General features: G+C 32.2%; 1 protein-coding gene across 1 annotated transcript in view; it reads right to left on the reverse strand.

Annotated features, from left to right (window-relative positions):
* The window catches only part of LOC129231821 (3-ketoacyl-CoA thiolase, mitochondrial-like), a 40,155-nt gene that overhangs the window by 18,631 nt on the left and 7,597 nt on the right, over positions 1–13,927 (reverse strand). Inside the window, exons 4-8 of the mRNA XM_054866202.1 lie at positions 12,073–12,204; positions 9,078–9,194; positions 8,576–8,723; positions 1,733–1,908; positions 1,523–1,625 (exon numbers count right to left, since the gene is read on the reverse strand). Of these exons, the coding sequence (XP_054722177.1) occupies positions 1,523–1,625; positions 1,733–1,908; positions 8,576–8,723; positions 9,078–9,194; positions 12,073–12,204 (676 nt within the window). The remainder of the gene's footprint in view (positions 1–1,522; positions 1,626–1,732; positions 1,909–8,575; positions 8,724–9,077; positions 9,195–12,072; positions 12,205–13,927) is intronic.

Below are 13,927 nucleotides of genomic sequence, written 5' to 3' on the forward strand. Positions count from 1 at the left end.
CTCTCTCTCTCTCCCCCCCCCCCACCCGTATTTCCATTCTAGCGAGTGTTCGATTCAATGACATTAGAATTTAGTGATTCCTCAAGTCTGTCAAAAATGCAGGAACGGTTTGCCCATCTGTGCTTCCAACCAGCTTGAAATCCCCCCCCCCCCGATTATTTCCAAAATTCCCATTTTCATTAAAATCTCCAAAATCCTTGATAGTTTCTGTTTTACCTGGTATGTGGACGCCTTTTGCTGTGGTGAAAATATTTCATCTTGTCAGCAATCACTTTCAATCGGTGATGCAGATTCAACTTTTAAGACATTTTAAGAGCGTTCATAATTTTCATTTATGCGTGTAAAGTTTACAAAAAAAAAAAAAAAACCCCACAAATGAAAAAAAAACGAAAGGATGATCGAAAATAGCATGAGAAAAGGCTAAATTTTCAATTAGAGCCGATTGCTTCGAAAAATCAGGGAGAATAGCGAGCAACTCCTCGGTTTGCAATGCAGTGAGTTGGAAATAACAAAGCTATACCTAAAAAAAGTCAAACGGCGCGAGCCGAAAAGCCACTCCTCCAAAAGCACGTTGCAAACAAAACAAGCACATGGCGGAAAACCGAGAGAATGTCGATGTAAATTCGTGGTTATGGAACGGTCCAGTAATATTAAAGCATATTTTTCAAACACTCAATTTTTCTTTTTTCATTAAAAATTAAAAGAAAGTCATTGAATTTCTTTCCGTCCCGACCTCCGTCTCGGAAATTTTGTCAAGACGGAAATCCGTCCTGAGACGGAAGGTCTTGCACCCATGGTTACATACTTAGAACAATCCTTGTCCCACCAAAATGCTATCCTGTTATTGAAACATATATTAGAATAAAATAGTTTATAGAAAAACCAAAAGTTGGTGGTAAGAATCAAGTCTCTTTTGTACAAGGAGACTTGATCCCGATCCACAGGAGATCCCCTGGGGAAAAAGCGTCCTTATAAGTGTTTTAGACACAAGTCAAACATTTATTATTGTGAAGTGGTTGTTAGTCATAAAAAAGCGAAATTGATTATGACATTAAAAAATAGAACAAAACAAAAACAATTAAAACTAATGTTTAAAAATAAAATCAACTCTGTTATAGAAAAAAAACTAGTACTGTTAAAGAAATTCATACTTTTTCTTAAGTCTTTATCAAGTACACAATAAAATAAAAAAAAAGAAACAGTAATTAAAATTCAAAATATTTTGTTTAAACATTGACGTATATACTATTATTGATGAGCAACAATAGAGTTATATTGTCATAAACAATGCATAGATTTCAAAATTGACACAAATATAAAAAAAATATCAAATTTCGAATTCTAAGAATGATTTTGGAAAATCAAAGCATCCAATAAGCTTAGTAGTAGATTTAATAGTGGTGTGGGCCATTTTTTTTATGAGGTTAAACTTCTCTCAAGTCAGCTTCTTTAAAGCTTTCGCTATCAATAGGGATTTACATTAGCTGTATCGCTATATTTTGTGATACAACAGTATACTTACCGACATAGCTATATCCAACAATCCTTACAAGAGGCGATAATTTATTTGCTTTGACTGCATCTTCACTAGCTAACACAACAGCAGCTGCACCATCACAAATACCCTAGGATAAAGCTAAAATGTAACATCTGATAACAAATATTTCATATTTTCTATTAAAACAGTCAAAATTAAACATTTTAAAATGGTATTACATCCATTACTACTCACAGAAGCATTCCCAGCAGTAACAGTTCCACCTTTCTTAAAAACTGGCTGTAACTTAGCAAGTCCTTCCATTGTAGACTGGGTTCGGGGATGTTCATCTACATCAAACAGTACTTCCTTTCCTTTTATTTTTAAAGGAATTGGAACAATTTCTGATTTAAATTGTCCTTTTTCTTGAGCTAAAAATTCAATAAAAATATTAGCAATATCATAAATATGAATTAGTGCTTCTGAATAAACTAGTTGGTTCTCTCAAATCGGCAGAGATTGGGGAATTGTCATGGAGTTGATGCTTTTCAGAATTTTGAGGATTTCCAGTAACTGATAATAACTTGAAAATCACCACTTTTATTTGGGAGGGGGGGGGGGGATTACTCATTTATGAAAGAAAACAAAATAATGTATCAATAGAACATTTAAAAGTTATTTCCAATCATGTATTTTGTTAATTTTTAAAATTATTCTGCAATTTTTGTTTACTAGAGATTTTTGCTAATGACTCCCGTTTCTCTTAGTTAATGTTAATATATAACTACCATATTATCCTGTGCACTATTCTTGTATTTTCCACAGCTTACCTGTTAAAAAAATGTACAATTAATGAGCTGCGAATTATAGGCTGCCATGGATTATATGTGCTTTTTCTTTTTTCAACGCCAACGCATTAAACCTCAAGTTACAACAGGATGCACCAATAGAGACTGCTTCACTGCTAGTAGCTTTGTTCATTTTGCATGACTATTCCTCTTATGCAAGTCAGGCTGCCGTGGCGAGGTCAAAATATTAGGTATGTGATGCATATTATTGGTGGAATCTGACCTATTTTAAAAAAACATTTTTAAAATTGAGAGGATTTAGCTTCTGATTTAAAATTCAGTCAGGGAGTCAAAACTAGATCTACAAAAATATGAACCTAATCGCAAGCAAAAAATCACTCAAAAATGGGGTTCAAGAGTTTCTTCCTCCAGATTTTTCCAAAATTGTAGCCTTAAAAACTATTCTTGGATAATGTTAGGGAGAAAAGGATCAGGGACACTTCCTCCGCCCAATTTTCGAAATCAGAACATTTAAAAACGAAGTTATATTGGATTATGTTGAGAAGTGGGAGGTTAAGAGACTCTCCCCCCAGAAATTTTCTCGAAATTGTAGCTGTAACAATGCAATTTTGGATGATCTTTGATGATGTTGGGGAGGAGAGATTCGCGGACTCTCCCTCAAAGTTTTTGACATTAATCGCAGAATGTAAAACAAAGTTTAAGATGATCTTCAATGATGTTGGCTAGAGGGGGATGCTCTTCTGGAAAAATTTCGGAGTTAGCTTTTAAAACGCAGTTTTTAAAAAATCTTTGGCAATGTTAGTTGGCAGAAATGTTCACGGATCTTCCCTTTGGTGTTTTCTGAAATTAAAATTCTAAAAATGCAATTGTAGATGATCTTATCAAGGAGTTTTGGTTGCGCTCCAATGGAAAATTTTTCGAAATTGAAACTCTAAAATAGAAAATTTCGACAACCTTATCAAGTTGATTATCAAGTTGAGAGGTAGTTTGGGGATTCCTGGAAAGTTTTATAAATTGAGGTCCTAAAAACAAATTTTTAGACAATCATTAATAATGAATTATGTGTATTTCTCGCAGATTTAGATTGAGTGTTTCTCGGGGAATTGAGTGTTATTTTTAATCCTTGAGACTTTTTGGAATCCGAGCCAGCCTTAAGCCAATTAAAGCAAAAGAGCGCAATGGGCCCTGCGCTACCAGGGGTCCCGTCTAAAAAAAAATTTTTTTCCTCTCAAAAATAAGAAAGTAAGGAAAATAAAAAGCTCAAATGAACTTAACTGATATTAATCATAATATTCTTAACTGATATTTAATCTGGGGGTATGGAACTACTTTCAGTGCAATTAACGGAGTAAGGGAGAGTTTCCTGAGGCTGTTAGTCTCCCTATTAAATTTAGCAAATATACGTACAAAACCACTAGTATCAAATAAATATCCAGAAGAAAAAAATAAAACATATAGCCAGTTGAACATTTTTAAATCTATATCTAAGACTATACCTGCTGTACCCTATAACTTCTGGTCAAGAGAAAGGAACTAGGTAGTGGGAAACCAAAGTAAATTTTTTTAATGATTATCAGCAATTAGTACAGTCCACAATAACGTAAGGGTCAAGGGCCCCTATCCCAGGATCTTACTATTACATGGGCAATGCGGAATTTGACCGGAGACTTCGAAATTTCTGGACTTTTCAAAACTATTTTTTTAATTTATTTCATACATATATTTACGTTCATTTATTTATTTTTTTACTTTCTTTTTTTGTGTTGGTAAAAAATCTTAAAACTCAGCAGCAATGACAATTTCTTTAATATACAATTAACACCAACATAGGTGCAATTCCGAAAAATAAATAAATAAATGATTAACTTGAAATACTGCGGGGTTAATACACGTAAAACATCTCCATAACAATTCTAAAGAAAGCAAACTGCCATTCATCTTCTAACATTTATACATATAGCCTGGAATTCGGTTTGTAAATCTTCGAGGCCAAAAAATTTCTGAACTGATTAAAATTACATCCTTCAGTTTTAAATTTTAAAGGATTTCCAAGGAAGGAAGATTTATAAATTTTTACAACCATCCTTTTTTTCTTCTCCTCTAACATCTCCAAAGGTAGCATAAAATAGTGTTTTTAAGATTTAAATTTGAAAATATTTCATAGGGAAGGTCTCTGAAACCTTTTTCCTGACTAATGACCCCTTTCTTTAGCATTAGCACAATATCTTAAAATTTTCCTTCTAGAAAATACTGCCACAAGAAAACCCTCAAACCCTTCCTTCCACTGGACAGCATACAATTGATTTCAGTTTCAAAAAGAATTTCAGGAGAAATCTCGTTCCTTTCCCCTATCGTTACCAAACACAGCCTAAAATCGAGTTTTTAACACTTCAATATCAAAAATTTTCGAAGAGCCACTGAATCCCCTAACGTCACCAATGATAGTTTAAAACTGTGCCTTACAGCCCTCGATTTTGGAAGTTTTCTGCAGGAGATCACGAAATTCCTTTCTTCTCCATTTTCATCAAACATCACCTTATTGGGACAAAAATTTCGTAAAAAATTTCTGAGAGGAGTCCCCATTCCCTATCCTTACCAAAATTAATCTAAACTAATCTTAAGTTTTTAAAAATTTTCGGTAGGCAGGGAACCTCTGCCTCTCCCCTTCCCCTTCATTTTACACACAACTGTCCAAATTTGAGATTTTAGACGTCAGTTTTGAAGATTCTTCTGGAGACCGTGGGTGGTTTACCTGACCTCTAGCGTCTTTCTCCTCCTCCCTGCAAACCTTATTTCCGTACCGAAACTGATTTCAACTGATTCAGTTTCTAAAAATTTCCCAAGAGCTCTCACCTTTCCTGCAATACCGTTCCACTTCTGATATCCCAAAGATGTCTGATTTTTTGCATGTAGTCTAAAAGCTACATGCAAAAATCAGACGTCTAAGCTATAAATTGCACACTTGGGCGGCTCAAGGGGGGGGGGGGGCAACTGCTCACTCACTTCCAACCCCCTTACTTCTCAATGTTGCACATTATTGATCAATAGAAAAATTATTTTTTACTGGGTGGGTTGATTTATTCTACGAAAATAAAAACTAAAAATTTCAACTAAATGGACTTTTCTCATGTTATTTCACGATAATCAAACTATGAATTTTAAGAGGAAAGTTTACAGTGCACATCTATCCCGGTTTTGGAGGCCATATTACACAATGTTTGGAGGTCATTTAATCAGTCATGTTGAAATACCAAATATTGTCCAATTCTACAAAAATATAAATATAGGAAAAAAACCAGCATCAGGGCCCTTACACTTCTTTTGAACCCCCAATTGCTTCGTTCACAAACCACATGTGATTAGGCATAAATATTCTCAAAGCTACTTTTCTTACGTTCTTAAAATTTACTTATTTTTATGGCCAATCATTCATTTCTTATTAAAAAAAGGAAAAATCAAAGGTGATGCAGAAGTTTGAAGAAAGACGGAAAATTGCGGCAGTTTCGAATCCTGGCCTGAATTAGAAAAATTGGTTGGCACTTCTCCAATTTGTACCAACATTCTGTAAAGGGCCCTGCCAGATTTCTCCAATCAGGCCCCGCATGTGCTAAGGCCAGCTCTGTTCGGAATTGACGTCCTAAGAATGCAAATGTAAACCGTCTCTGATGAAGAAAGTTGAAAGGATGGGGCTTGGGAACTCTCTCCTGGAATACAATCAAAATCAAAGTTCCTAAAACGCTCTTCTAAGCTACCTTTATAATTTCAAATGAATGGATAAGTTTTGGGAACTTTTCACTTCCTCCCTTTTTTTTACCAAGGGTGGATTTGGGAAAGGGTCTGCTGCCCCCCCCCCCCCCAATGGCATAAACTTTACAATGATGATTGTTAAACTTCAATTTTTATATCCAAAAAAATAGTACAAGGAATCAATGTTAACCTTTTCTGCAAGGTATTTCTTCTTAGGACATTATAATTCAAACAATTGACTGGGTTAATTTTCAAAAAGAACAATGTATTCAAAGCTTACAGTAACGTTTAAATAATGAAGTTTTCAATTTCCAGCCTGATATTTCTATTTGTCTGAAAAACGTCCGTTTGCGGTCTCTGTAAAAAAAAGTTTAACATTTTAAACTATTATGGTACCTTTAGTGATACAGGGGTGGCTCTCGCCAATGGTGAGTGTGTGTGTAGGGGGGGGGGGGCGCCGTAATTTGCCATGATTATTCGAAAAAAATGTTAACCTAAAGTTAATATTACTTTGATGATTAACTTTAGGTTATAGAGTTACAATATTACCTACATACATACTTTTGATAGTTACAATCAAGTTAGAAAGAAAAAAAGAGACAATCCCTTTCTCCTAAGGGTAGAAATCCTTGGATCCCCCAACTTCTGCATGAATATTTTACTTACGGTTAGGTTCTAATGCTTCATTATGAATTGCTAATGTTATTTTCATTAATGAATTTCTATGAATTGGTATATGGGGGAAGGACGCCATTATAAGTTCACCAGGGGGAAGATAGATTCCATAGGTATGCCACTGAGCACCTGAAATTATCACATGAACATCTTTATTTTTCTGTCATGAAAAGCAGGATAGAGTCCCTGCCTGCTCTGCACATTATAGGAAAACAATATGGTGCTCTGGACTTTGAATCTCGTCTTTTTTTTCTTTTGAGCTAATGTGGGTACAGCAGCACCACTGGTGACCCCCGTGTGCATGCCTCTGGCTTTGTCTTTAAGTAAGAAGTGACTATAATGATGATTTCAAGAAGAAATAATTATTTTTTAGATTCAATTTAATTATACCTTAAAATTATTACTTCTTCATGTTTTTTAAATTAGTTGTTAAAATTGCATGTTAAAACAAAAACAACTTTGTTATTTTACGCGGATTATATGAAGCACTTTTTTCCCTCCTTCAGGTCGATTTTAGGACCTGTGGATTATACACCGCCTCTGATAATATGCATGTAAATACAAGTTCCACACAAATGTATGTACAGAAATGAGCTTTCATTGGTTCAGTTCTGGACACACTAACCTTACCATTCACAATGAAATATTTATATGAAAACAATCTTAATATTGCATTACCAAACTTAGTCATAGTTTTGAGAATTCTTCCAACTGTTCATGTGGCAATTGTGACAGCAGATCAATCATTTTTAACTTTTGATAGTAATGATTACCAAACTTTCATCACTGGAAATAATGACATCTGAGAACGATGTATCATCTTTTAAAAATATTCAATTTTCAAGATAATTTTACAGCTTAAAAAGCTAGACAAAATTGCCTTCTAACAATCACATTTAAACTTACACACTTTTTTGTGACATTATGACTAGTATACTTGTATTTCATTGTACGGATGTTCAAATGAATATTCAAAATTTAGATTTTCAATTGTGAAAAATTTAAAATTTCATATTTTCCCATATACATCAAGTTCTTTAAAAAAACTTTGTATGGTAGATAAAAGTAATGCAGCTTTTATAACACATAAACTAATTGTACTAAAAACAGTAAGTAGTTTGGGTCCTTCAGCAGCTGTAACCTTTTTTTATATCTGCCACAGCGAATGGAAAGAAATTTGAAAAGCCTAAAAATATGATTCACTCAGAGCCACTAAAATCCTAAGTACTCCGACATGTATAGCACAACATTAACAAATTCTATGAGCGAGTAAGCCAATAGGCTCTTTGGCATTCCATTCAATTAATGAGAGAATTTTTTTGAAAGAGCACAACAAGTACTGAGATGTAATGATCACGATTATTTCTGAGGGAATTTTATTTTACTTTAGTACAAGTTATCTTATTTCCTTCAAAAGTGACAGGTTGTGTTTGCCCCTCATCTGCTATTTATCAATTGCTTCACTTTTTTTTATTAGTGAATTATCAATTACTTGGTTGATGCAAACTTCTTTAAATTGGAAGGCGATTTTGAACCTTTTGAATGTAACACAGTCAAAAATCTCAACAAGTAAATGCCAATTGTAATGCCTCCTGATCTGCGTTCAGGATAATATTCCTAAAACTTCCAGCCAAGAAACATGGGAAATGGAAAATTTTTAAACAGAATTGTTGCTTAAAATTGAGGCTACAACAGCTGCCCTTTTCATATACTAGATTAGTTTTCTTAAGTTCTATTAGTTATAAAATGTAATGAATTGCCATCAGAGTATGGCTGAACACAAAGGATTATGAATATATTAAAATGTTCTATCAAATCAAATAAATTATAAATTATATTGTATTGCATAATGTTATTTTCTTATCACCTTCCTTCCATCTGTTTTGTGACAACAGTGCAAACCGATCACATTCTTCTCGAGAAATTTTGTATTTTTCAGCTAAATTTTCAGCAGTGATAGCCATAGGCATATCTATGTGGGTATCATATACTGAGCTCCATAACATATCCTCAAGCTGTAAAAAAGTAAACAAAAATAATAAACAAGAAACAAAAAATGCATAATTGTTTAAATGTACTTCAACTTACTATTATACAGTAAAATTAAGATAAAATGCATTTGTCAAAAAAAAACCCACATGTATAAATTGAATGCGTCCATACCAACCATACCTTAAAAACTGGGTCAAGAACTTCTTCAACGCCAAACTGGGCGAATTTTGGGGGAACGGCACCAAGAAATTGGTCTTTGATAAAAACTCTACGAACTTATTCCCCAACCCAATATGAAGAGTATTCAGAGAAAATTAACTTTTCTAAAAGTTGATAAAAATTACCCCATTGACAAAAATAACTGTTAAATAGAGTACCTTATAGTCTGTGCCAAATTTTGTTCCAAATCTCATATCTCTAACTGCATAAGGAGCTTGGCTCATGTTTTCTGCACCACCAGCTAATACAATCTCAGCTTCACGTAAGCAGATTTCCTGAAATGAATAATAACCTAAAAAACTCCATTTTAAAACCTATATTTATTGCAAAAAAAAAAAAAAAAAAAGAAATGAAGAATCATTAATGAATAAACAAATTACTTATAATGTATAAAAAAATGCTTAAATTTTAGGCACAAAATTAAATTTTCTAAAAAGATTTTAAGTTATATTAAATTGTTCAAATGAATCATGATAAATGTGCTAGTTTACCACTAGGTTTCTCTTCTTTCACAATCTAAAATTAATTAAGTAAACCAGGCAGGTGAATAAAAGCAAGACAAAGTTAATAAGGTAAACAAAGGAACAAACGAATAAAATTATGCATCATAATGAATACGATTCACAGTAGAACAAACTAAAAAGTTTATCTGTCTTTGTAAGTAAACTATTCCAATTGCAACTTTTAAAAGAATGCAAAGAGAAGCAAGAACATTTTAAAGAATACTTTATTTCTGAAAAGATTTTTTGTGCTAGAAATTGTACAAACGTGATTCATTGCTATAATGATAATATTTTTGCATATGAATTCACTTTAAACCAAAGCAGCTTCTTCATCAACTCTTACAATGTTAATATTAGTTATTTACCAATAATTTTAATTGATTATCTATAGTTTAATCTGAATGTTTTAGCATATGAATCAACAAAAGCAAATTCCAGTTTTAGGAGAATAAATCTTTTCTGAAAAGGTTTGTAATATTAAACTTCTGAACATTTAAGAAAAGTTCTTTCGCACAGGGTATAAAAGTGAGAGATAATTTAAAAATTAAAAATCAATGTTTTCTATTATTACATAAGAAAACTAGAAAAGTTAAAATCATACTGAACATTAAAAAAAAGGCCAGTTCTTTGGTTCATGATCTTAATTTAAAAGGCCAAAAAGAAACTAAAAAACAAATCAATTTCTATGTTTTACTTATTTTATATTGTGCATCAGCTTCTCAGTGAACAGTGCAAAAAACAATTTTACAATGCATTTATTTTATTTTTCAAACTGTGTAGATTTACATTCAGTTTTCTAAAGATTTTGATTGGTCCCCCCCCCCTTTTTTTTTGTTTTGAAGGAAGAAGATTTTACTGATTCACTTCACAACTGATACACATGTTTCTTTTAAAATGGGTGTGAGGTAACTTATATTTTTAATGTACCAAAACAATTGATCAATATTTTAAAACCTGAATTTTTTTTCTTCAAAACTTAACTGCATAGTTTAGTAAAGAAAAATGAGAAATCAAAAGGGCACACAGTTGATTGTATGAGCAATATAATTATATTTTAGAAATTAAAGCAAAAATTAAAAAGAACAAATAACAACAAATTTGCAGACATGTGTTTCAGTGTTGCAAGGAACTGCCTTTTAATGCGAGCCCACTGTTTATAATATGAGCAATAAAATTATATTTTAAACATTGAAACCACATTTAAGAAGAACAAAAAGCATCAACGTTACAGACAACTGTTTCAGGGTAGCAAGAAACTGCCTTTTAATGCAAAGAGATGGTTTTTTTTGGAAAGAAAAGACATGAATCAAAAGGTCAAAAAATAAAATATTTACACAACTAAATATTATAACATTATGTATTTATTTTATATTATTGTTTTCAGTAATATTTGTTTAGAATACAATAGTCTTTTCTTGATGACTTAAACTTTGGAAGAAAATGATTTTGATAACTAAAATTCATTGATACCAATAAACAAATTAGATACATTACCAATTTAATCGACACACACTGTGCTTCAAAATATATACTGTACATTACTAATAAAAAAAAATATAACAAGTATTCACAAATTAAAAAAAAAGTGCTAATTGTCTTCAGAAGTTTTTCAGAAACTCATTTATGAATGAGTTGAAGTGTGACAGGTCTCCTAGTGATGCATCCTGGATTATGTAAAATCTGTCACAGGGCTGCTAGTAATTTGAGAATAGATTTGAACAGGATATTTCTATTTTAGCTAAGAGAAGGTCAGGGAATGTCTCTGTAGCAATGGCTTGTCTGTTCCGAACTTTCCACTAAGTTAAGCTGTTTCTACTTTCCGGCTTCCAACCGGAAATGACTGCTTCAATGCCCATCTTTTAAAAATAGAACTAAAAGACTCATAAGCATGTAACTTATGTAATTATAGAACCTCAAAATGTAGTTAATATATTGACTCGTACAGAAATATAAGGAACCCAGAAAGCAATTTAAGTGTTAAAGCCTGTCATTTTGATAAATAAATAAATTAATTAATTGCCAAAAATGAATGTTTTTAAAATTCATCAGAGTAGTGTTACACTGAATGTTAGAACACTTTCAATGCATTCATCATTTTAGCATTTGTAGGTCATCTCACCTTCATCTCGCTGATCAGTTCGAGTATGTCTGTTTCTCTACAATTATCTAGCAACTTCTCTGACTGTGTTAAGGTGGAAGCTTCATTGATAATTTGATAAATTACAACCTATAACTTGGAACTCTTGAGATGGCATATTTGAAGCCATTGCAACCATTTTTTAGTTTACAGATCTACTGTTTTGGAAAATCTTGAGTATAAAAAGCAGTTTTTGATCATATTAACAGAAACCACTCAATCTCCGATTCAGAAACTGATAATACGAAACAATGTAATGATCTTATAAGCGATAATTTTAACAAAATGATCTGCGAAACTTGGGAATGAGTAATTTCGACAACAATAAGTGACGGATAACATAAACTGTGATCACATCAAGCAGAGAGCACTGTATAATCTATAAAAACTGTAGGGAGTGGTTTCATTTGTTACTAGAATTAATCTAGTCACTAGATTTTACTGAATTGAGATAGTGTCGCCACCATTAACAGCATTGAAAATCACAAAATAATAATAAAAAATTATGGTTACTTGAGATCCTGTGACAACAGCTTGGAATCCAGAACCACACAAACGATTAACAGTCAAACAAGGAACAGAGTTTGGGACACCACATCGCAATGCAATGTGGCGTGAGATATATGGTCCATCTTTGGAACTAGCCTAATAGAAAACCAATAAAACAAATTTTAGTTTTTTCATAAAAAAGATAGATTTAATTAAACCAATTGGAGAAAACACATGGTTCAGGGTGATTTTGAAATTTGTAAAAAACACAAAAGTATTTTATTATATATAATGTGTGGCTCTATATATATATATATGTAGTATATGACCAAAAGTATTGGATAGGTGAAAATTTGTGAGGGATTGTTCACAAATAATCTGGTTTTAATATAAATCATACTGAACAATTGCAAGCAAATGTTTCAAACTGGGGAACGACCCCTTTGGATTTGTCGCCTAGCCAAGAGTTATTCTAATTCTTCTCATCAGATTGCTGATAACCTTCTGAATTTTAAGTTATCTAACTGGAATTTTATCATGAGTGAGAAATCTAGTAGGGTTTTAGATCATGAAAGTTATAAATTTCTATCTTTGGCGCATACAGAAAAAAAAATCAATTGCTTCAAATGTCCATATTTCATCAATTTTTCAACATAATAATTTTAAATTTCAGTATTATACTTCTCTTGTATGCTGTCAAGTTTTCTGAACGTTTGGTAAGCCTTGATCGAAAACTTTGCATGTTATGAGCCAAAAACCTTAAAATGAAATTCATGGTTTTAAAGGAAATGCTTACATCTTCGTGAATATCAGGGATTCTTTCTCGAAAGTATGTAAAATAATTGTACATTGTACAATCAATTTCTGAAATTTACAGCTTATTTTCAGCTATTTACCATGAATGATGATCAAAAACATTTTTGTTTTCCTCCATTTGTTACTGATCCGCGAAGCACAAGGGTGATGTAACTTTTATTAGAAAATCACATCTGGAACATACCTTTTATGTGATAAAAGTTAAAGCAATTGATCTCTTATTTCGAGAGAAATCCTTAAAAATGTGAACTTTTAAAAGTGTCCAAATACTTTAGGTCATCAATACTTTGGTCATATATATCTTCATATAAATAAAACACAAACTCCAAATTTCTAAGTCCGGGGTAAACTCAGATTCTATCAAACCAATGTCATTGAAATTTTCACTTTGTTTAGATTAGTGATTGGAAGGTTTATAGACAAATTCGAGAAAAATTCGATGAATATTTTTTAAATTAAAAATTTATGATTTGGACCCAAAATGGCTCTTTTTACACAAAATAATTCTCGTAGCCAAAAGATTTTTGTTTCATTCGAAAGAACGGAAAAAAATACATCTTTGGAACATTTTCTACCTACGGTAAAAAAAAGGACGGAGGAGATTACTTAACAAGGAAATAAAGTTATAAGAATTTTAAGTAAGGAAAAAACATCCCCCCCCCCCATAATTTGCAATGCTGCCATTTTAGTTCTTAATTATAATTCTACATTTTTAGTTGATTTAACACTTAAAACAAGGCTTATCTATTTTAGTTGATAGTGACGTGTTTTTGTCAAGACAGGAAGTAATAGTTTCATACTATAAAATGAGTTTTAAGGAGTTATATTGCGACATGCTTTCATCAAGACACATAGTCATTTTGCCACCAAAATGATATGCTTTGCTAAAAAATAAATAAATTCCATGAGTCTGGTGGAAACTTTTTAGCTCTAAAAAAATAATTTGCATGAATAGGTGCAATATAATTTAGGGCTGAATTGTAGCCATTTTATTTTGGAAGTTATAAACTCCCAAAGAAACAGAACTACATTGCACCAGATTAATAATTACTGACTTCCTTTA

This window comes from Uloborus diversus, chromosome 10, assembly GCF_026930045.1.
Source record: "Uloborus diversus isolate 005 chromosome 10, Udiv.v.3.1, whole genome shotgun sequence".
Lineage (NCBI taxonomy): Eukaryota > Metazoa > Arthropoda > Arachnida > Araneae > Uloboridae > Uloborus > Uloborus diversus.